Source organism: Notolepis coatsorum (genome assembly GCF_963971535.1).
Source record: "Notolepis coatsorum genome assembly, chromosome: 6".
Taxonomy (NCBI): Eukaryota; Metazoa; Chordata; class Actinopteri; order Aulopiformes; family Paralepididae; genus Notolepis; species Notolepis coatsorum.
Genome location: NC_140170.1, coordinates 42,012,260 through 42,035,256, shown reverse-complemented (window position 1 = coordinate 42,035,256; position 22,997 = coordinate 42,012,260). Strand labels below are relative to the sequence as shown.

The 22,997-nt window shown below is 43.5% G+C and overlaps 1 protein-coding gene across 2 annotated transcripts in view; it reads left to right on the top strand.

The window, feature by feature from the left end:
- mbtps1 (membrane-bound transcription factor peptidase, site 1) overlaps positions 1 to 22,997 on the top strand; it is an 85,663-nt gene that overhangs the window by 39,948 nt on the left and 22,718 nt on the right. For both annotated transcript variants that reach the window (XM_084316665.1, XM_084316666.1), the window contains exons 3-14: positions 451 to 714; positions 7,329 to 7,544; positions 9,321 to 9,431; positions 10,170 to 10,279; positions 10,676 to 10,792; positions 14,882 to 14,949; positions 15,391 to 15,493; positions 15,784 to 15,935; positions 17,838 to 17,999; positions 18,184 to 18,328; positions 18,820 to 19,008; positions 19,400 to 19,572. In XM_084316665.1, the coding sequence (XP_084172791.1) occupies positions 451 to 714; positions 7,329 to 7,544; positions 9,321 to 9,431; positions 10,170 to 10,279; positions 10,676 to 10,792; positions 14,882 to 14,949; positions 15,391 to 15,493; positions 15,784 to 15,935; positions 17,838 to 17,999; positions 18,184 to 18,328; positions 18,820 to 19,008; positions 19,400 to 19,572 (1,810 nt within the window). The remainder of the gene's footprint in view (positions 1 to 450; positions 715 to 7,328; positions 7,545 to 9,320; positions 9,432 to 10,169; positions 10,280 to 10,675; positions 10,793 to 14,881; positions 14,950 to 15,390; positions 15,494 to 15,783; positions 15,936 to 17,837; positions 18,000 to 18,183; positions 18,329 to 18,819; positions 19,009 to 19,399; positions 19,573 to 22,997) is intronic.

The following is a 22,997-nucleotide window of genomic DNA, read 5'->3' as shown; positions in this document are numbered from 1 at the left end:
TCTTCAGCTCAAGGAATAGGCCTACGTTTTTAATTTTTACTATTGAATGTATGTTTATTTTTACAATTCGATTATTAATTTGACTATAGAATATTCGTCATGTCCAATCCCATTATGTCTTTATTTCCTTAAGCCCTTCTGGTTAGATGACATTGTAGCATTGATGGGCAGCCCGTGTGGTGAGGTCTAACAAGGAGGAGTTAGATTAATAATTTTACCTGCTTTCATTCTGTTCAAAGAGAGCTTTGAGCTTTACAACTGATTGGTTGGTAAATGTTTATTTTGGGGGGGGGGGGGGTCGCAATGTCACTAGCTCACACAGTCATTCGCTCACAGTTAGCCTCCTCGCCCCTAGTGGCGGCTCACAGGCATGGCACTTTGCTACACTTGTCCTTGTTCTCAGACTGTCCTCTTCTCTGTCCTCTTCTCTCTCCCTGTGTCTTTTCTCAGAGTACATCGTAGCGTTTACAGGCTATTTCTCGGCCAAAGCCCGCAGACTGTACATCAGCAGCGCCCTGCGTAACGCGGACAGCGCACCGCTGGAGTGGCACATCGTCCCCAGGGAGAATCCGGCTTCTGACTTCCCCAGCGACTTCGAGCTGGTCCACATCCGCCAAGCGTCGCCTAGCAACCTGCTGACCATAGAGGACCACCCGTACATCAAGAGGGTGACGCCGCAACGCAAAGTGTTCCGCACACTCAAATACACCCCCTGTAAGTGTTGTGGTGATGCTGCCTGGGATGATGTCTCCCATCTACTTTCCTGTCTAATTAAGAGATGCACAGTATCTCGGCGTCGCCTAATAACATTGTGTTACTACTTGTGCAATGGTTAAAAACAAAATAAGTAAAAAATACATTCATGCAAAACTATTAAAATGAGTATCATAACAGACTATCCAAAAATGTAGTGATCAATTAAAGGTGCTATAGTATAGATAACATTCAGCCACTAGATGTTGCACCAGCATGTCATTTGTACAATCTGGTGTATTCCACCTGGGGAAATGGGAAGTAGGGAGGGGATGCATGCATGCAACATGTGAACCACTGTCAAAATTGCAAAAACAACTTACATTTCTAACCTAGTCACAACAAATTCAAATAAACCCCAGGCCTTGTTCAAAGTCTTAAACTCCCTCATCAACCCCTGTGCCACTCCCTCTGTCGTACCTTCATTAGCTCTATGTGAAGGCTTCCAACACTTCTTCATCAGCAAAGTCTCTGCCCTTAGATCTCTCTCCCCCTTGGCTCAAGACTAGGGGAGACAGAGCTTTCTCCACCGCAGCGCCTAGACTGTGGAACAGCCTCCCCCTCAGCGTACGGACCGCCCAGACCGTGCAGGCTTTTAAATCACTTTTAAAAACCTACCTGTTCTCCTTGGCCTTCCCCCCCACTTAATCACCACTAGACCCCTGGCCCTTCTATCCTCTTTGTTTTACTGTGTCCTACCTGTTTTTATTACTTTTATTGCTTTACTATGTTTTTAATCTTATATATTGCATATTATTTTGTTTTTATTACTTTCATTGCTTTACTATGTTTTTTTTTTTTTTTTTTTTAATCTTTTTCCCCCTCCATTTTCCTCCGATTTTTCTCTCATCCCAATGTTAGTCGTATGCCAATTCCCAATCCCCTTCCTGGTCGCTGCGCACTTACCCCCCACAGTCAGATCATCTGGGAGAGTGGAGGCTATCACGTGCTTCCTCCGACACACGTCCAGCCAATCAACCGCTTCTTTTCACCTGGCAGCGCGGATCCTCCCTGAGAGGGCGTAGCGTGTGGAAGGATCACACTATCCCACTCAGGTCCTATCCGCGCTTAGCAGGCGCCCCGACCGAACTGTAGGAGTCGCTGTTTGCAACGACCCGGACCCACCCCGCCAGCTTCTCCCACCCTCTAATACAGCCAATTGTATTAGTGTGAACGGCCAGCCAAGCTGGTGACAACCCCGGAGCTGTGAGCTGGATTCGAACAGGCGAATCCAGCTCACAGCTCCGGGGTTGGTGACGAACGCAATCTCCGCTACGCCACCTAACCGCTCGGCTTTACTATGTTTTTAATCTTATATCTTGCATCACATTATTTTGTTTTTATCAACCTGCCTGTGAAGCACTTTGGTGCCAGCTGCCGCTGCCTGGAAATTTGCTATATAAATTAAATTGACTTGACTTGACTTGACAACATTTATTTTGGACCCGGCAACATTTTGATAAATTCATTCATCAATATTTTTTTCTAAAAGCTCTGTAAATGTATTCTTATTCTTTTGAAGACTCTACATACAAATGTTATCTATAACACCTTTAAGTAATTAATATAGTGCCTACCTACGGAAGCGTATTGCTGCCACACCAGAAACGGAAAGAAAATATCCATTTCACGTTATAACAATCTTTTTTTCCGTTTCTGGTGTGGCAGCAATGCACTTCCGTACCTACCAGCCAAATTTGAAAGCTTAAGGATTATAATGAATGATTCAGTACATCATTTTGCAAAAAAACTAAAGTTTACAGAAATTTCATAGTTATAGTGTACAGTAATATACAAAACATATACACTTTTATTTTTGTCACAGTTGTAATAGTTATATTATAATAAAATATAATTAGGATTATAATAAAGTTTTATATTTATGTATCCCCTTATATTTGAACATTTTCTTAAATGTATGAATCGAACTACACATTTTTAATTAGTTGTCATTTGTCACAGTTATAACTTTTTTCTGTGGTGGTAAATCTGCTAATTCAACCAGCCACTCGACTGATGCAATTCAGAATCCAGTACCAGATATGGCCTGGTTGTGTTTTTAGTGCCTCCTAATCCTTCAGCAGGCTTGATCTGCGTCCAGGAAAGTCTCTCCTTTTGTCCAGCTAATTGGAAAACCATGAGGTCTTGCCTCCTATTAGACCTGCATCTACCTACCACTGTTAAACTGCACCAGCCTTTAGTCTCTTAAAAGATCAAAGAAGAGTGTTCCGTTTTGTTTGAGTCCAAGGCACAGTGATTAACTGGCTTGTGACGTCAGCGTCCAAACAAGCAGTAGTGGCCGCCAAGTGAAATTGAAGCCAACTTTTCTGATCTTGATGCCAAACGCTGGAGCAGGAATGAATGGCTGTGGGCATATTCTCACTCTTGGCTTTCAGGATTAACATTCACGCTGGCTTCCATTTATTTAATGCGCGCGGGCAAATGGCTTAATGGCAACGCACCGTCTGTGGATCACTAGGCCGGCTTTAGTCCCATTTCAAACCTATAGTACACTCTAGTTTTAATAACTGGTGCGGTGCCATATCTCTCCTTCTCTGTTTTTCTCTCTCCATTTCTCTCTTTCTCTGAGTGAGTCTCTGGCTGAAGGTACACGTAGGGGAAAACACAACGTTGCGTGGGCAGGGACTCGTCACGAGCACAGAGCGTGGGCACAAGGGGCTATAAAACACAAGGCACGCGTGTCCGCTAGTCACTGTACAGGACAACAAGATAAGTAGCTATGGAAAAAAAGTACAAAAGATCAATTTACTTGGACCGACGATGAGGTGATACTGCTGCTCGAAGTTACATTGGAGTACAACACGAACAATATAGCCTCAAATGTCGACTGGGAGTCTGTGTTTCAACTTGTTCAACTTGACTAACAGGGTGAAACATTAGGCTTCAGTTTCCTTTTTTTTCTCCCTTTAATAATATTGTGTTATTTATGTACGTTATCGTTATGTAAACAAATGCACATATGGATTGTTTGCTGCAACGTTTCTGAATGAATTGAAGCATTAAATAAGCAGAGAATTAAATTACGATTTCCATAACGACATATTTATTAACAGGCTGAACGTTAAAATGAATAACGGGTTGAAAAAACAATTAGCTGATTGAATTATTATTACAAACTAAAGAAATGTGAATGAAAGAAGTTAAAACGAATAACGGGCTGAAAAAACAATTAGCCTATTTAATAGGCTAAACAGTGCGTAAAAGGCAATATGCCTCGGAACATTGGCTATAGGCTTCTAATTGAATAGGCTAAACTTCGTTTTAACTTCTTGAATTGACATTTCTTTAGTTTGCAATAATGCAACTGCAAGCGTTCCGAGACATATTACCTTTTATTTGTTAGGCTATTTGAATACACCGTTTAGCCCGACTACGGCAACGACAACGGATCGTGCAAGGGTAGATGACAGTACCATTCCAAGGGACCTTTGACAACGAAAACACCTTTTGAGCATTGCTGCTGGGGAAACGAAAATGCCAGCTAAAACGCCATTGCCATTCGACTTGGACGTGCAAACGAAATCATTTGAAAATGCAACGTTGTTGTTTTTTTCCCCTCGTGTAACTTCAGCCTCTCTCTATTTGTAATTCTCTCTCTCTCTCTCTCTCTCTCTCTCTCTCTCTCTCTCTCTCTCTCTCTCTCTCTCTCTCTCTCTCTTTGTGATTTAGAAGGATTGTGTATCTCAACCCCAGGTGGGGACTTGCCTGTGGGTGTACTGTTTATGCTGTTACAGGAAAGTGTGTGTGTGTGTAGGGGGATGGTAGTGGAGGACACAGAGCCCTGTGTTTACCAGCTTTGGAAGTGTGTGTGTGTTGTGGTTGGCTTGGGTGGGGAGTAGGGCACCCCACAGTACCTGGCAATTGATGAAAGGCCTCTGTGTGCCCCCCCCCCACACACACACCTAGTTAAAGAGGAAGTTCAGAATGTTTGACATTTGGAATTTTGAATAATATTATTTCTGCAGAACTTGTCACCAGAGCATCCTTTTCACATGCTTCCACTGGAGGGGGGCGGGGTCTTCCACTTGGGCAGGGGGGGGGACTCTCTCGGAGCCGCCTGTGTGACGCAACTAATCCTGCAAACATATCATGGTCATCATCACTATTACCCAGCTGGCCCAGGAAATGCTAACCGCTAATGTGAAACCAGACACCAAGATTCATTATTCAAGATTCAAGAGATTTATTTGTCACATACATACATGAGACATGTAGTGAAATGAAGGTGACCATGCCCGCCTTGATGTTTTTTAAAGTGACCTGTAGTGTGTTTGTGTGTGAGAGAGTGCAAGAGTGCAGGCACGTGCACACATAGAGCCCAGGGGGTGCTTGAGCACCTGCCCTTTTGAGCCTAATAAAAAAAGTGCCCTTTTTGGAAGAAAACTATTTAATATATATATATATTTTATTTTTTTACCGTTACGCATATAGACTGCCCTTCCAACTGAAAAATGTCAGGATAGAATCAAAATATTAGGTAAAGAGAGAGAGATGCCCCATATTCCATTGCAGTTTGCACAGCCTCCTCAGCGTGCCTCTCCGTGCCTGATGATGATGATGATGATGATAGAAACCGCTGTGGCGCATACAGTTGAATGCTGGTATTACACTCATTGAGCGACACGAAGAAGTCAAGTCCGATGGGATTTGGGAATCTCAAATACAAATCGGGATTGGAATAAAAAAAATGCATTTATATTAAACAATACAGAATATACAGCACTTCTTGGGGTCTGTAGGGTAAGCACTTATTCCCTCCCCCCTGAACATTTATGGAGATGTATGGGCCTTTTAGGTCAGTGATAAAAGTGTCTTTCAAGGATAAGTGAGCTCCTGCACTGATTATTATAGTTCAATATTCAATATTTGATCACCAAAACCCCCCAAAAAGCATTAAGGGGGCCCCCCCGCCCGAAAAGGGCCCTTAAAAATCGGGCTTGGGCGCTATGCGCGCTCGGTTAAAACACACACAGGTATAGTGCCCTTTTCAGCCTTTGAGCACCTGCCCCTCTAAAGTCCTCTGCACGTCCCTGCAAGAGTGTGTGTGTTCATGTGTGAGTATGTGGAGAGATCAGTGTTCTGATGGCCTGGGGGAAGAAGAGCCATTTATGACCAGAGTTTGGCCAGGTTGGATGATGTGGCCACTTTATTATAGTGAGTCATAAGCCACTGGCACTCAACTCTTATGGAAACCTTGCTGACCAACCTCTGGTAATCCATATCTTTGCATGAAACTCAAATTATAAGTTGATACATCTAGTGATCTATGCATGAAAACGTAATTTTTCCCCCCAGCAAATGTCTTGGTTATAACAAGATTGCGTAAGAAGTGTTGTGTTTAGGTGAAAAAAAATTCTGGCGGAAAAAGATAAACTTAACCGGCTTGGGGGGGAACACGTGAGGGGGCAGGGCTTCATAGATCCTTTCATTCTCAATGAGGGCAAAGGTGTAGGGATGCATTTTCAGTAGTTTATTCATTTTGGTGGGAAAACCATACCAAACTCATTTATTATTCAATATACAAAATTTTGAATGTGTTAAAAACGCATGTCAATGGGGATCTTTTATATAAATTACTCCAGACGCATTGGAAGGCACGAGTCAGTTGATTAGCCTGTTGGTCTGTGCTGCTGTTTGCTAATGACCTGATAATGGTTATCTTCTGTTAGTCGGTTTGATGGCACTAGATTGGTGCAAATTAGCCTTTTATTATGTGCCTCATCATGTCACAGCTTGACTTGCCAATGGGGGGTGGGGCAATCAGGATGGAGGAGAGGGAGAAAGAGGGGAGAGCAATCAGGATGGAGGTGAGAGAGAGAGAGGAACCAGGATGGAGGAGAGAGAGAGAGGGAGCAAATCAGGATGGAGGAGAGAGAGGGAGGGGAATCAGGATGGAGGAGAGAGAGGGAGGGGAATCAGGATGGAGGAGAGAGAGGGAGGGGAATCAGGATGGAAGAGAGGGAGGGAGCGGTATCAGGATGGAAGAGAGGGAGGGAGCGGAATCAGGATGGAAGAGAGAGAGGGAGCGGAATCAGGATGGAAGAGAGAGAGAGAGAGAGGGAGCGGAATCAGGATGGAGGTGAGAGAGGGAGGGGAATCAGGATGGAGGAGAGTGAGAGGGAGAGGAATCAGGATGGAGCTGAGTGAGGGAGAGGAATCAGGATGGAGCTGAGAGAGAGAGGGAGCGGAATCAGGATGGAGCTGAGAGAGAGAGGGAGCGGAATCAGGATGGAGGAGAGAGAGGGAGAGGAATCAGGATGGAGCTGAGCGAGGGAGAGGAAACGAGAAAGAGAGATCAGGATGGATGAGGTTTGGAGAGTGGTGTTGAAATAAATTATTTCCTTTAGTCTTTTCTTTCCTTCTGTTTCTCTTTCTTTCAACGAGTATGATCACAATTGCATTACTATAGTGGGCAGTTGTTTTCCTGTCTGGGACACACACACAACAAAGAAACACACACACACAGTATTGTTAAAGATCTTCCACCTCTCAATCTGCATTGCGTTCGAACGCCATTGTTAAATGATGATGATGTTGTTTTCCTGCCTCCATAGCACCCGAGCCCACACCACCCTGCAACGCCACCCGTTGGACGCAGAAGTGGCAATCATGGCAGTCGTCCCGCCCCCTTCGCCGAACCAGCCTATCCCTGAGCTCAGGGTTCTGGCACGCTACTGGTCGTCACTCCAGCCGCCGTCTGCTCCGAGCCATCCCCCGCCACGTAGCCCAGATCCTGCAGGCCGACGTCCTGTGGCAGATGGGGCATACTGGTGAGAGAGACCCTGGCCTTTGACCTCTACGCCCCTTGGCCTACTTCTTAATTCTGGCCTGGACCCTTAAGCCCCATTCTGAACTCATGTCCCTCTTAATTGCATTTTTGTACCTGGAGGGTAGGACAGGAAGACCTTTTTATCCACTGGCCACAATAGCTGGTGTCTCCCAGAATTCACTTGGCACTTTCTGTGTCATTTTCCTATAGATGGAGAAGAAGAACACATACACTTAGTACATTAATAGAATGGCAGAAATGGCAACACATTTACCGGTAATTTAATTGATCAAACCTTTTTGGATACGAGATCTTTGCCCTTTTCCCAGGCTGGATAGATCTACCACCGCCAGCCAAGCACACAGGGTGAAAATCACCGCCACTTTTAAGTCTAATTATGGTTATGGCTAATTGTGATAATGCAAACACATAATTGGACCATATTTTTATATTAATAATAATGTGTGAATTCATACTATCTGGGGAGACGAGCGTATGCACATAGATGTTATGAAACGATACAAATGCATTTTCAGAGATCAAGATGTTTATTTGACACGTTGCCGTGCATTGTACAACACAAAATATTGAAAATGTTGCACCAAATCTTATCTTATTTCAGAAGCAGAAATGTGTCCAAGCATTTGAATCTATCCAAAATGTTCCCTCTGCTCAGCCAGTGAACATCTGAGTAATAATGTCAAAATAATAGCAGGGCCTAAGAGCAAACCTGACATACGCACATTCTTCTGTCTCATGACGTGTCGGATCCAGGTGATGCCTGATAGGGGGGCGAGTGCTAGCATGACTTTCTCCACAACAGAGTTGTGTCTTTTATTGTTACACACTTTGCAATTCAACTATGATTGGACAAAATGTGCCGATAGTCGACTATTAGTCAACAAAAAAAAAGTATAATATTTTTTTTCATTTGGGCTGTGGGGGTGCTTAATCTCTGTAGGAGTCGACTGAAGGCTTCTTGTCCTCTGCAAAAGCATGCAATTGGTCCACTGATGGATACATCTTGATATTTGTCTAGTCTAGTGTGTTCATTAGATGGGTGAAATCCTCTTTCAGTGCCTCTATGCCTGTTTTCTTAGGCAGTTAGCCTCTGGTATGCATGCCATTAGCGTTAGCCACACTTCTAGGCCTCTTTTCTTTTGGAAAGAATGATTAAAAAATAAAAATAAATGTTTTTGACTAAGAGGTTGGCAGTCGACTACGGCTCCTTTCGACCGATTAGTCGACTATTCGACTAATAGGGGTCAGCCCTACTGTGAAGCCACGGATATTCCTCATGACTTGTAGAGACTGTTTTCAAAATGCCCCCACATGCAACTGCCCCAATTCAAAATAAGCAACTACCCCCCATTCAAAAGAAACAACTACACCCCATTCAAAAAAGGGGAAAAGTGTGTGTTTTCCCCTGCATTGTCAGATTAGATATAAGAGGGTACACACCTGGCTGATACATTCGAGTCCCAGGGCTATTCATGATGAATTGTAAAGCATGCAAATGCAAAACCGGGGACCCAGTGAAAGCCTGTGAAAAAAGAAGGCGGGTCAAAGAGCCACAAAGGAGGACAGGGATTCGCTGAGATTCAAGTGTAAAGCGGCTAGTCTGAGTGTGATTGGATGACTGACAAAATGATAGATGTCTTTGTCTGGGTTTTCCCGCTCGTCCAGTGATCGCCTCAGAGGCTAGATTGACTGGTAGATCGAAAACATTGTTGCCCACCTCTGATCAAACCCCTTCATTGTGTGTGTGTGTGTTCAGGTGCAGGGGTGAAGGTGGCAGTGTTCGACACTGGTCTCAGTGAGAAACACCCTCATTTTAAGAACGTGAAGGAGAGGACCAACTGGACCAATGAGAAGACACTGGATGATGGTGAGGATGATGGCTATGATTGGCTATGGCCAAATTATTTATTTTGGACATCATTTCACACATATCCCAAAGCCCCATACAGTTTTGCACACATTCATTTAGTTTGACAGTTACTGAGAGTTCATTTGTTTAGGTAAATATGTCCTCCAGTGATGTCGTCATTTACATTTACATTTAGTCATTTAGCTGAACGCTTTTATCCAAAGCGACTTACAAGTTCTGTACGACAAGACAGCAAGAAGGGTACAACTCTTATCAGCTGAGTAACAATGTTCATCAAAGTGTTGCGTGTTACAGTGTAGGTTAGTTTATTAGGACAAGTGCATGACAGTAAGGTTAGTTAGAGTTTTTTATTTTTATTTTTTTTAATATATTATTATTTCAGATAATGGTTGAAGAAGTGCGTCTTAAGTCGACGGCGGAAGATTGGACGGGTTTCGGCTGTCCTAACTGGGGTTGGTAGTTCATTCCACCATTGTGGGGCAAGGACTGAGAATAGGCGGCATCTCTTTGATGACCCTCCCGGGGCTTGGATAGGAGTAGGTCTGAGGCGGCCAGAAGATGCAGAGTGTAGGAAGACACTGAATCCTTGTGTTGTGTTAATTACACCTTTAGATAAAAATAAAAGGCCTATTGCTATCTCTATTGCTATTTTTTTCCAATCTCCCTAGTGTGTGTGTGTGTGCATGCATGCGTTCATGTATTTGATGACCCATCTCCTGTCCTGTCTCTCTCCAGGCCTGGGTCACGGCACCTTTGTAGCAGGAGTGATAGCCAGTATGAGGGAGTGTCAGGGGTTCGCCCCTGACTCTGAGCTGCACATCTTCAGGGTCTTTACCAACAACCAGGTACATACAAATACATACGTATTCCAGTGTTTCCCATAATACATGGACCATACTGTCTTGTGTATTTTATTGACACTAATAATAATTATATGCCCTACCTGGGCATTTAATATTACACTTATGAATCTCCAAGTGACCTAAAACCAAGGGGTAATATTTATGGGCAATGATCAGGTCTTCAGCATGATTTATATCAGTGTGTCTTGTCCTAAAGTTGTAGTTTATGAACAAACGCCATCTAATTCCTGTTCATTCCCGAGTTGTTTTCCCCCAAAAGAGGTGTGGCGCGACCAAAATAGAGACATGGCGATAAGAATTCAGTACGATTGCCTGGTCTGATGTATGGCTGCCAGGTCAGGTGATTCCTCAGTTCTCTCCTCTGCTGGTCCTGCTCAGGTGTCGTACACCTCGTGGTTCCTGGACGCCTTCAACTACGCCATCCTGAAGAAGATCGACGTTCTCAACCTCAGCATCGGGGGGCCGGACTTTATGGACCACCCCTTTGTTGACAAGGTGACACACTTCCTGGTTTTCATCATTAAGCAATTGGGACATTAAAAAAAGGAGTTATTAATAAACATACCCCCGAACAAAGCACTGATTGTGTACGGCTGTGATCGTGATGTTGCTAGTGTTTGATTGTGTGTGGTGGTGATTGATGTTGCCAGTGTTTGACCATGTCGACGACGTCAACCATGACATTTCGTCGATTTGCTTATTCATGATCGACGCATCGTATTGTTAATTGTATGTGCATTTTGCGGTGGAAATGGCAGACGCTCAAAGTCATAACATGCGTCCTCGTATGAAACCCTCCACCTAGACTCAGTCTGGAGGAGGGATATACCAGACCTGGAAATAGATTTTGATTGGCAAGAAGCCTGGGCAAATGTTCGACTTACATCAAGGAACCCGGACCATCAACAAATCAATCTTAACTATATTCACAGGACATACTTGACTCCTATAAGACTGAACAGAATGGGTCTTAAACAAGACTCCAAATGCTCCTTATGTATAAATGGGGACGAGGGGACATTTATGCACATGTACTGGGACTGCCCACCAGTTAAGATATTCTGGAAAGAAGTGACCCAGCAATTATCAAATCTCTTAACTCTGAATATACCTGTACACCCCTCTGTATTACTGCTGAATGATGTTTTTGAGTGTGCAGTACCTCCACAGCTAAAGAGATTGGTTTTATCTGGTATCACAGTGGCTAAAAAGCTGATAGCATCACGATAGTTTCAACCGGAAAAAACGTGCCGGATGGTCTGAATTCTTACATATCTCGATGTGATTTATCAAGAAATATCTACAGCAAGAATTTTGGGTCTCAATGAATCCAAAATGACAATGTGGTTAGAAGTGGTGGAGAGAATAAAAGCTAGCATATAATGGTAGTGTCTGGTTAGGAGCGAGTGATAATGGATGGATTATCCAATGGGGGGTCCGGGAGGGGGGGGTACGAGCTAGAGCATATGTGTGTAGGGTATTAGATAGCAGGTATTAGGGGTATATCCTGTATAAGACATTTAACTAAATGGTGATTTCATTGGATGTGCACTGTTAATTAATGCTTGTATATCTTATCTTGTGTTGTCATGTTTATGTGTTTGTTTAAAAAATAATAAAAAAAATAAAATACAAAAAAAAAAAATGCGCAAAGTGTAATCTAACTAGTGCGCAATGAATGAATCACATTCAAAATATACCGTAATTTTCGGACTATAAGCCGCGCCTTTCCCCCCCATTTTTCGACCCTGCGGCTTATATAACGGTGCGGCTAATCTATGGATTTTTACAGCTAACGGCCACTAGGGGACCTCCTAAATCTATGGATTTTACAGGTTACAGTCCACCACCTTTAACTCTATGGGCTCTATGGCCGGTCAGACAGACATTACGAGAGCGAGACAGTTTGTGCAAAGGAAGTTTTCATGCACAAACACTCATTATGGAAAACAAACGTAGAAATGCATGTGGTGCAGCTTTTAAGTTAAAGGCAGTCAATCTGGCAGTAAAAGAAGGAAATGGAGCTGCTGCACGTACCCTTGGCATCAATGAGTCAATGGTGAGACGTTGGAGACGCCAGCGGGAAGAACTGTCTCGATGCAATGGCTGAACAAGTGCTACGTCAAGCGCCCTGGAGGATTCTTTCACCAAAAAAAAAAAAGGCGTTGCTTGTTTTGGATGAGGGCCCATATAACAGAGTCTGTGAAAGCAGCCATCAAGAGCACAAACTCAATGCCAGCTGTGATTCCTGGGGGCACCACGAAGCATCTGCAGCCACTCGACATCAGTGTCAATCGTGCGTTCAAAGTGGCACTACGCGTTCAGTGGGAGGTGTGGATGACTGGCGGTGATAAATCATTCACCAAAACTGGTCGCATGCGAAAAGCAACTTTCGCTCAAGTTTGCGAGTGGATCCCGACAGCGTGGAGGAGTGTCAAATGTTAATAAAATGGGAGCTTCCTCAAACAGCCATCTCTTTCCCGACAATCCCCTCTGTGCACGAACCCTTACATATGGTAATTAAACATTAAAACACCTGCGGCTTATAGTCCAGTGCGGCTTATATATATATATGTACACATCATTCAATTTAGCTGCTGCGGCTTATATTCAGGTGCGCCTTTATAGTCAGAAAATTACGGTAAATAACTTCTCTTAAACCACTATTCGTGATTCTGCCTAGAGCCAGGACTCGACGGTGCACGTTTCGCTCGCATTTGATCACTTCCGTGTTTCACATCAACTCCAGCTGGAAATGAGGGGCTGAGCCCGATACCCCCCACCTGAGCCCGTCTGTCTCTCTCCCTCCCTTTCTCTCTGTACATTCAATGATGATGATCAATGAAGTAGCCAAAAGTTACACTATAAAAACGAACTGGGTGGTTGATGATAATAAATATTTCACTTCATTAGCAAAAATCATTAAGTCTGCTATAAGCTATTCTCCCTCTCTCTTGTGCGTCTGTGTGTGTGTATACATTTACTATAGGCTACTCTTTTTGACATGGATTGGGCTAATTAGCTTTAACAATCCTGATTCCTGAGCCTATTTTATTCAAAAGGAAGATATTGATTTAAATATGTATATAGCCTATATATATATATATATTAGAGGTGGGCATAGATTTTTTTTTTTTTATCTAGATTAATATATCTGCAATCCTGGAGTTAATCTAGATTAAAATGGCTCATTTGAAGTCTGCCGAAGGCATTCAAAATATGTGTGTTCTACCCAAATAATGACCAGAAGTAAGTCCTTACTTTTTCTTTCCTCCTTACGTTTCTCAGGCCAGGTGGCCCATTACACCACGAGCCCATCACCCGTTTCCAAAATGCATTACAGACTGTTTGAAAAAGCTGTTTTGCTATGATAATTGGTAATGAAATATCAAAATAATGTTCAATAAGATGTACTTGTGTTTAATAAATTGTTTTATTCAGAATACAAATAATGTTACCAGTACAGTCACTCAGTAGCTATGTGACATGGCTTGACTCAATCAGTCCAATCTCTCCTTCTTCCACCAGTCACTCAGGCAGACCAGCTTGTTCACATTGGCTGGTGACAAACTAGCTCTCTTCTTCTGCACAATATGGCCTGATAAAGAGAACAGTCTCTCGCATGGGACAGTGGAGGCAGGGGTCCCCAAGTACTTCAGGGCAATGTGGGCCAGCTTACCATAGACAGCAGTGTGGTCTGACCACCACTTCAGTGGACACTGATCCAAGCTGGCACTTGGCGCTACCTTGTACCTCTCCACAGCTTGTAACGTATATAGCTTAACTTAGTTAGCAGCTAACGTTGGTTAAAAAGGTTTTTAACCGCGACGGGCATATAGTAATGGCAAGGATATAAAGCATGTTAAAGACGCATTTATTGGACGCGTTGCTCGCGAAGTTTACATAGAACAGCGCGACTCCCAAGAGGAGTCAGTTATTATCACAGGCTGTAGAAGGCAGGGCTGAAGAGCTGCTTCTTAAACTAAAGTGTGGGTACTGCTCAGCCCCTCCCTGCAGCCGGAGCGTTATGTGACTGTAGCTGCGTTTGGAATACGGCATCACAACAACACGTTGGGTCCAACTTTGAGAATAGATTAACGGCGGTAAACATTTTTAGCGAGCGATAAGAGTCCGCCCTTAACTTAGCCCGGTAACGGCGTTAACAGCCCGGCCTTAATATATATATATAGTTGTGTGCTGGCACAAGCACTACCATAGCGTGGAGTCGGGAGATAACACACAATACATATAATAATTCATGGAGATATACTAAAAAGCTATTTATAATTTTTGGCCCGTAAAAAATCTCTCTGGCTGGTAGTTTTTTTTAAATCTAAAGCTAAAATGTTAATTGTGTTCCCTGTTTTTCAGCATTTAGCTACAGGCATGGATACATTGTATGTAATGATAAACAATGTCATAGTAGCGGGCAGGTGTTTGGTGTTATATTATTTCAAGATAATAAAGTAGCTATAATGAGTCGAAAAAGCAGTAATGGCATGTAGGTTACTCACTTGATGTTGCTAGTGTACTTTTTCCATCTAAATAAATGTTTGTTTCTATTTGTGTGTGTGTGTGTAACAGGTCTGGGAGCTTACTGCTAACAAAGTGATCATGGTGTCAGCAATTGGGAATGATGGGCCTCTATATGGGTGAGCTAATTTCTCAGCTTGTGTTTCAAACCAATCACGTTATTTAAAATGTTTAGGTTGAAATCTGTGTATATGTGTGTTCTTGTAGTTCTATCCATGTCTATCCCTTTACAAGGATAGAACATTTGGGGGGGAACATTTCCAGTGTTTTTCTTGGTCCTTGGTCGCCCTTTCACTGCCACACGACAGAAGGTTAACCGCTGAGCTAATGATGCTAATGATGGAGCATCACCGTCGGTTGTGTGATAGTAAAGGGCTAACCTTCTGTATTGTCACAGTGAAAAAGGGTTAACCGGCTGTCGTGTGGCAGTGAAAGGGTTCAAGTAAAGGTTTGGGATTACATTATTTTAAGGTTAACGTAAAGGTTTTTTGGTTAAGGCCTTAGGAAATGAATGCAAGGTCAATGGAATGTCCTCGTAGTAATACAAGCGTGTGTCTCAGGACCCTGAACAACCCAGCCGACCAGATGGACGTGATCGGGGTGGGAGGGATCGACTTTGAGGACAACATCGCCAGGTTCTCTTCCAGAGGCATGACCACCTGGGTATGTTGGATACGGGATGCACACACAGACACACACACTCGCACTTTAATCATGTAGTAGGACCACATGAATGGCCGTGCAATCCCACTTCTTCTTTCTCTTCTCATCCCTTCTCTCTCGGATGCTCTCAATCTACATTTGACTTTCTTTTGATCTCATTGTTTTTTTATTCTCAACTCCGCTCACAATCTTCTGGTCTTCTCTCTCTCTCTCTCTCTCATTCTCTCTCTCTCTCTCTCTCTCTCTCTCTCTCTCCCTCCCCCCCCCCCCCCCCCCCCCCCCCCCTCTAGGAGCTTCCAGGGGGCTATGGCAGGGTGAAGCCAGACATCGTGACCTACGGCTCGGGGGTCAGGGGGTCGGGGATGAAGGAAGGATGCAGGTCTTTGTCCGGCACCAGCGTGGCTTCACCTGTGGTCGCCGGCGCGGTCACACTGCTGGCCAGGTGAGGGCGCCGTTTTATAACATCTTTTCGGTTTTAAAGGGATACAATTTTTTTTTAACATACAAACATTTCAGCCTACAAAAAGATCAAAACCCACGATGCATTTCTTCTACTCTACTTCCTACTCGCTCTGTCCTTAGGAGCTCTGAACCAGGAAACCACACGATCCTGAAACGGCTCACAAACATATATTTCCAGTTATATATATATCGTAATGTATTATTGTGAAAAACAGGGGCATTGTAGTTACAATAGAACAGCATAGTCCCTGAGCATGTGCATTACACTCGAATGCCCATGTCAGCTTATCTTAGAAATGTCCTTGTCCTGAATGAGTTCCGATGCTCTTTTCCTTGCATAGGGCATTGCGACTGGGTTCCAAATACCCACATCTCGAGCTGCATGTGTAACGATATTCATACCTCCATCTCCGTGTGAAACCCATCCAAATAGCACTGTTACCACCTAGACCAGTCTGAAAGTCCAGAAAAAACATTATGTGAATGTCCGATGCACACTTGGTTGCTAAGCAGCTCTATTATCCTTAGTGTGACATCAGGGGTCCTATAGTCTCGCCTCCTTTCTTTCTCGGTTGACCACTATCTTCCTCTCCTGTTCAGCTCTCTGGTAATATTGTTGTAGTGCAGCGGATGTTTGACTGATGAGGCTGGTGATGTTGCTACTGGGTTTAACACCCTGCCACCCTTCCTGACCGCACAGCCACCACCCACTTTCCCCCCTCCGGACACATACTCAAACACGTACACACAAACCCAGTCCTCGTCCCTCTTTCAGTCCTGTAGCTCAGTGGGTAGAGTGTGGGTGGCACCGACAGTGGCTCAGGAGGTAGAGCAGTCGTCTGGCAATCCGGAGGTTCCCGGTTCGATTCCCGCTCCTCCTGGGCAGCGTGTCGATGTGTCCTTGAGCAAGACACTTAACCCCTAATTGCTCCCGATGAGCAGGTTGGCACCTTGCATGGTCTCCTCCGCCGTCGGTGTGTGAGTGGGTAATATGTAAGTAACAAATTGTAAAGCGCTTTGGATAAAAGCGCTATATATAAAAAAGCAGCCATTTACTGACGCTGCCAGGATTAAGCGTAGGGAAACGCTGTTACCGATATATCGGTCCAATGCAAGAAACGTCCCCAATAATAAAATCTGATCCCAAGAAACATGTAACGTGCTAGAAATCAAAGCAAAGTGACTATTTCCTGCATTTGTAACACATAGAAGCATGTTGGGTGTCGTTTTTGGTCTCAAGTCTACACTGTTCAGTAGATGGATCGGCTCACTACTTATCGGACGATACTGAAGGGTTAGTACTCGGCGTTGGTATCGGCAGTGAAAAAGCGGACCCTAGTCAGGGGCTCAGTTCACTCATGGCACTGTATGGTGCTTTGGAGGAAGTTATGTCATGTTGTTGCGTTATGTTACTGTTACTAGGTTTACCCAATTATAGAATTTAACAAATATTAACATCATCGCATATATAATTTATGGTTGAACGTCTGTTCTAATGGTGTAGTAACAGTCCCAGTCAGTATTCAAGAACAGGAACAACTCCCTCTCACAGCTGAAAAGCACCAAGACTGTAATCTCCAATGTACTCCTTCTTTTCTAATGAATTCTCTATAGAGCTCTAAATGACTTCACAGATTAGGGAGCGGAAAACGAACTGTCCGTTTCTTTCAACTTTTTAAACCAGCTCTTTTATCTCTTCCAGTATGGTGCTTAAGAACAACAACATATTTTTCCTCATGGCAGAAGAAAATAGTTATGATGGTGCTTAACTCAATTGGGTGAACTATCCCCTTAATTGTGAGTTGAGGAGCCAGTATGTGTGACGCAGGCTTTCAGAGAGAGAGAGAGAGAGACACTAACCCAGCCCTCCTCCCTCCTCCAGCACGGTTCTGAATCGTGAGTTGGTGAACCCGGCGTCTATGAAGCAGGCCCTGATCGCATCGGCCCGCCGGCTCCCTGGAGTCAACATGTTTGAACAGGGTCATGGAAAACTGGACCTGATCAGAGCCTATCAGATACTCAACAGCTACAGACCCCAGGCCAGGTAGGACCACGCACACCCTGACAGACATGGGCCTGAACACAGACATGACTACATGAATGCAGTTCCACATAGGCAGACATGCACACATGGCACACAGCAGAAGGGTGTGAACAGATCAAACCAATGCACGCATACATACACACACACACAAAAACGACACTGACCAATGTGTGTCTCGCTCTAGTCTCTCTCCCAGCTACATCGACCTGACGGAGTGTCCCTACATGTGGCCTTACTGCTCTCAGCCCATCTACTATGGAGGCATGCCCACCATTGTCAACGTGACCATACTGAACGGCATGGGCGTCACCGGCAGGATCGTAGACAAGGTACAGACAGACACCTCAACATTGGTCAGATCTTTTTAATAAAAATAATATTTTATAATGTCTGAGCTATAATTGGTCATTCGTAGAAAACTGTGAAGCCTCAGGCACACAGCTATTGTTGTTAAAAAAAAAAAAAAAAAAGGCCTTGCAAGGAATGTTTATGTATTTTTCTTCCAACATGGCTGCCTGTAGCCATTGGTAACCACTTTTGACATTTCTGTGTAGTAGGTAGAACAGTGGAAAAGCATGTTCCACTGTGACTTGTTTACAATATCCAGTCATATTTAAAATATAACATTTTTGTTTATATATTTCTCATATCAGAGCTGTTGTTTTTGTCATTGTTTCTTCCAACATGGCGGACAAATGGGCATTCTAAACATTCTGTGAAGGGCCTGTCTAGAAGAGTACAAGAAGAAGTGGCCTGACAGTTTTGCTCTGGTCAGCTTTCTCTGCCCTCTAACCAGTGTTCTGTCTCCCTCCCCGTCCAGCCCATCTGGCAGCCCTACCTGCCTCAGAACGGTGACCACATCGACGTGGCGGTCTCCTATTCGGCGGTGCTGTGGCCGTGGGCGGGCTACCTGGCCATCTCCATCTCTGTGGCCAAGAAAGCGGCGTCATGGGAAGGCATCGCCCAGGGACACGTGATGGTTACCGTGGCGTCCCCCGCTGGGAATGACGTGAGTAGCCGTTGCCATAGTGAGTTTTGTAAGAGGTTTTGTTTTGTGGATTGCATTTTGTTATTAGATTTTTTTTTTTTAATGTTTATTGTATTTATTAATTTATTTTCAAGTATTTAGCCAGTGGATACTTTAAATGGTGTTTAGCCAGTATTGTATAGTGCTTTTAGGCCATATAGTGCTTTAGACATGGTACGCTCTCATGGAGTGTTTACTTTGAGATTATACTTTCATAAGGAGCACTTTGTGTTGGTTGTTTTGTTCATTCATTGGTTTGTTCACGTCTACGTTTTCTCCATGACACAAGTTGTCCAAGTGGCAACGCCCGATTCTCACACTCTTTCCACCATAACCCCTCTCCTCTCCTGCTCTTGACCTTTGACCCGTGCAGTCTGAGGTGGGCGGGGAGATGACCTCCACGGTGAAGCTGCCCATCAAGGTGAAAATTGTACCGACTCCTCCCCGCAGCAAGAGGGTGCTGTGGGACCAGTATCACAACCTGCGCTACCCACCGGGCTACTTCCCTCGAGACAACCTCCGCATGAAGAACGACCCTCTGGACTGGTGGGTGGAGCGGACTACTCCCTTCTTCTACATTTACAGTTGTGATGTAGTCGCCTTGCATGGTGCTTCGTCCAGGGTGACCTGACCTGGTGAACAATAATAAATCGGCCTTTGCGAATCCTATCATTTCAAGTAGCAGGAGGAAATGTAAAAGATTGACACGGTTAAGGGCAACAAAAGAGGGATAGAGGGTTCTTTAGAACTGACCTCTACGAGCAAAATTAAGTGCATTCGCGCTTTCCACAAATAATCTAAATTTGTCAGCCAAAAAAGCCCTTCTAGTTGAGAACATAGGAGTTCTCAGGAGGACTGATCTGGGATCAGGAGTGACCATGTGCACTGAAGTGAATGTGGCCCTCTATGCTAAGGTACCCCCTAGTGTCCTGGTCATAAGAAAGGCAGCATAAGGAGCAGTGAGCATATACACAATATCCAAGAGGATAGAAATGTCACGAAGATCTCTCGTGAGGAATTCAACTGGTCAGCAAAAAAAATTATGACACCAAGCCTCAGCCAATTCAGCTCTAGGGATGAGCATTTAAAGGCATATCATTATTAGATTATTCGATTCAAAATAAATTTATGAAACGATTAATCAAACCAATCTTTTTTTAATATTAATAAATGTGCAGTGCACTCATGGGCAATGTTCCCTCAATTTTTTTCCGGTCTGAGCAAACACTCAAACCTCCTGAGCAGACATCAGCAACTACTGAGCAACCAACATACGTCACCTGCCGATTAACCGGTTATATACATTTTGCTGATACGAGAAATAATACAAAAAGGCATATTATATTCCTTAATCAAATATGTATTTGACCATTGATTGACGATACAGAGCAACGTCCTTACTTTGGCGGCGGCGGCGTGAGTCGTGTCACTAACTTTTGAGGCTGACTCGTCATTATTTTATTAAAGGAACACCAACATTTTGGTAAATTTGCTTATTTGCCATCTACCCTGGAGTTAGACAAGAAGACACATACCCTTTTTCTTCTCTGTGCATGCAGTAGGAGTAGGAAGAAGCGCACTGTTAGCCTAGCTTAGCGTCAGTCACTGGAAGTAGGTTCCTCCATTAGCCTAGTTCCCAACATCTTCCTACTCCTACTGCATGCACAGAGAAGAAAAAGGTATGTGTCTCCTTGTCTAACTCCAGGGTAGATGGCAAATAAGCAAATTTCCCAAAATGTTGGAGTGTTCCTTTAAGTGAATTATAATGTGACTTCAAGGGTGACCATATTGTGATTTTTTTTTAAATAGGACACAGCCTTCAGCCTCAAGATACTTAATGATACTCAAAGTTTACTCAAAGATGCCTTATCATTATAATATATTTAAAGTATGCCTCCTCTGTATGGATATAAAATTATTGTTTATATTATTTTATATAACAAAATAATATCTCTCTATAACCAAAGTTACTCAACATGCTGTATTATGCCTAAAGTAATCTATCTGACAAATCTCAAACTAATTTGTATAATCCTTAGAATGATTGTATCATAAAACCATCTTATCAAACCAAAACATCATTTTGAGGCATCAAAATAGTTTTCAATTATTTTCTTTCTCTCTCTTTATAGCTGCATACTTCAATCAATTCGGTCAACTTTGCCATCAAACTCTCGCCTCGCACTGCTTTGTTTGTAATGTTTTTCTGTGTCCATGTGAGCTTTGAGATCGCCACCACTTTTATTAGACACAGAAACATATGGTCAAGCTTTGCACGCGTTGCACTCCGCTTCCAATTAGTCTCGACCGGGACGATAAATTGGGAATTTTCTCTGCAGTTAATCTGTAATGTACATTTTTCGTGTTGGCATTGTGAGGAGCCAGCGATGCTGGTCGGATCTGTCCGCTTCCTGCTCTGTTGTGTGTGTCTGTGTGAGCGCGCAGTAGCGACGCCCACAAAGCACTGAAAGCGAGGCTTCTCTTGGTAACGTCACATGCAACAGGTTACCGGCGTAGTATTCGGTGCAACGCGCCAGTCAATTTAACTACATGCATATTTTACACAAACGTTTCTGTGCGCGACAGATTTCAGATGTGCGCGGGAGCGTTTTGCCATGTACGGGCGCACCTTAGGGGGAACATTGCTCATGGGCTTCTGCCATCCTTGCCTTCACTAAACAAATGACCATAATTGAGTTATTTTCCATTTATTAGTCAAATAAATAAGGAAACCAAATCCAAATGTGTTACATTTATTGAACATAGAAGGTAAAACAACAACCTCAAAAGCAGTAGGTTGACACAAATAGAATAGAATTACTTTTATTATCCCGAGGGAAATTTGTAGGGCTGTCCCCGACTAAGGATTTGGATGGTCGACTAGGATTGGCCAACATTTGCCGTTATTCGACTATTGGTCGACTAAAAAAAAGAAAAAAAAAAGTATAATATTTTTTAAATGTTTTTTTTGTTTTTTTTGTATCATTCCATTTGGGCTGTGGGGGGTGCTTAATGTCTGAAGGAGTCGACTGAAGGCTTCTTGTCCTCTGCAAAGGCATGCAATTGGTCCACTGATGGATACATCTTGATATTGGTCTAGTCTAGTGCAGTGCTTCTCAAACTTTTTCTGTCAGGCCCCCCTTTGGCGGACCAAAATATTTTGGGCCCCCCCCCCCTCGCCCCAACAAAATAGTCATGAAATGGGCCATGTTTAAATTTATTGAAATACGGTAACACCAATATCGTGACCTTTCAAATTGGCCCTATATTTTGTTTTCAGAGCTGTCATGGATGAAAAGCCAGCTTCACACGGATACTGTATGTGGTGCTGAATGGTATCAACACCTTAACTGCTGCATCATGAGATACTTGGTGGGCCATGAGATGAGATACTTGGTACTCAGCACCACACTCTGAAACTAGCTCTCTAGGTGGTATCGGATGAGATTTCAAAGAGTTCTTCCAAGAGTTTGGATGGAGATGTGTCAGGAAGCTTTGTCTCAATGTTGTCTGTAAAGTTATTTTTATCCAGAGTAACTTGGTGATCCTTTTCTGTGTTTTATTAAATGATTTTCAGATTTTGAGAAATGGTATTTTCATGGAGAACAGTGCAGCTGCAACAGATAGCACTTTAGTGATAATTTTCTGTAATACATTTTTTATTTTTTTTTTATAAATCTCAAGGCCCCCCCTGTCATGCCTCTGCGCCCCCCCTGAGGGGCGCGGACCCCACTTTGAGAAACACTGGTCTAGTGTGTTCATTAGACGGGTGAAATCCTCTTTCAGTGCCTCTGTGCCTGTTTTCGTAGGCAGTTAGCCTTTGGTATGCGTGCCAATGCCATAATAGCGTTAGCCACGCTTCTAGGCCTCTTTTCTTTTGGAAAGACGGATACATTTTTTTTTTTTTTTTTTTTACTTTTTTACTATTCGACTAAGAGGTTGGTTAGTCGACTACGGCCCCTTTCGACCGA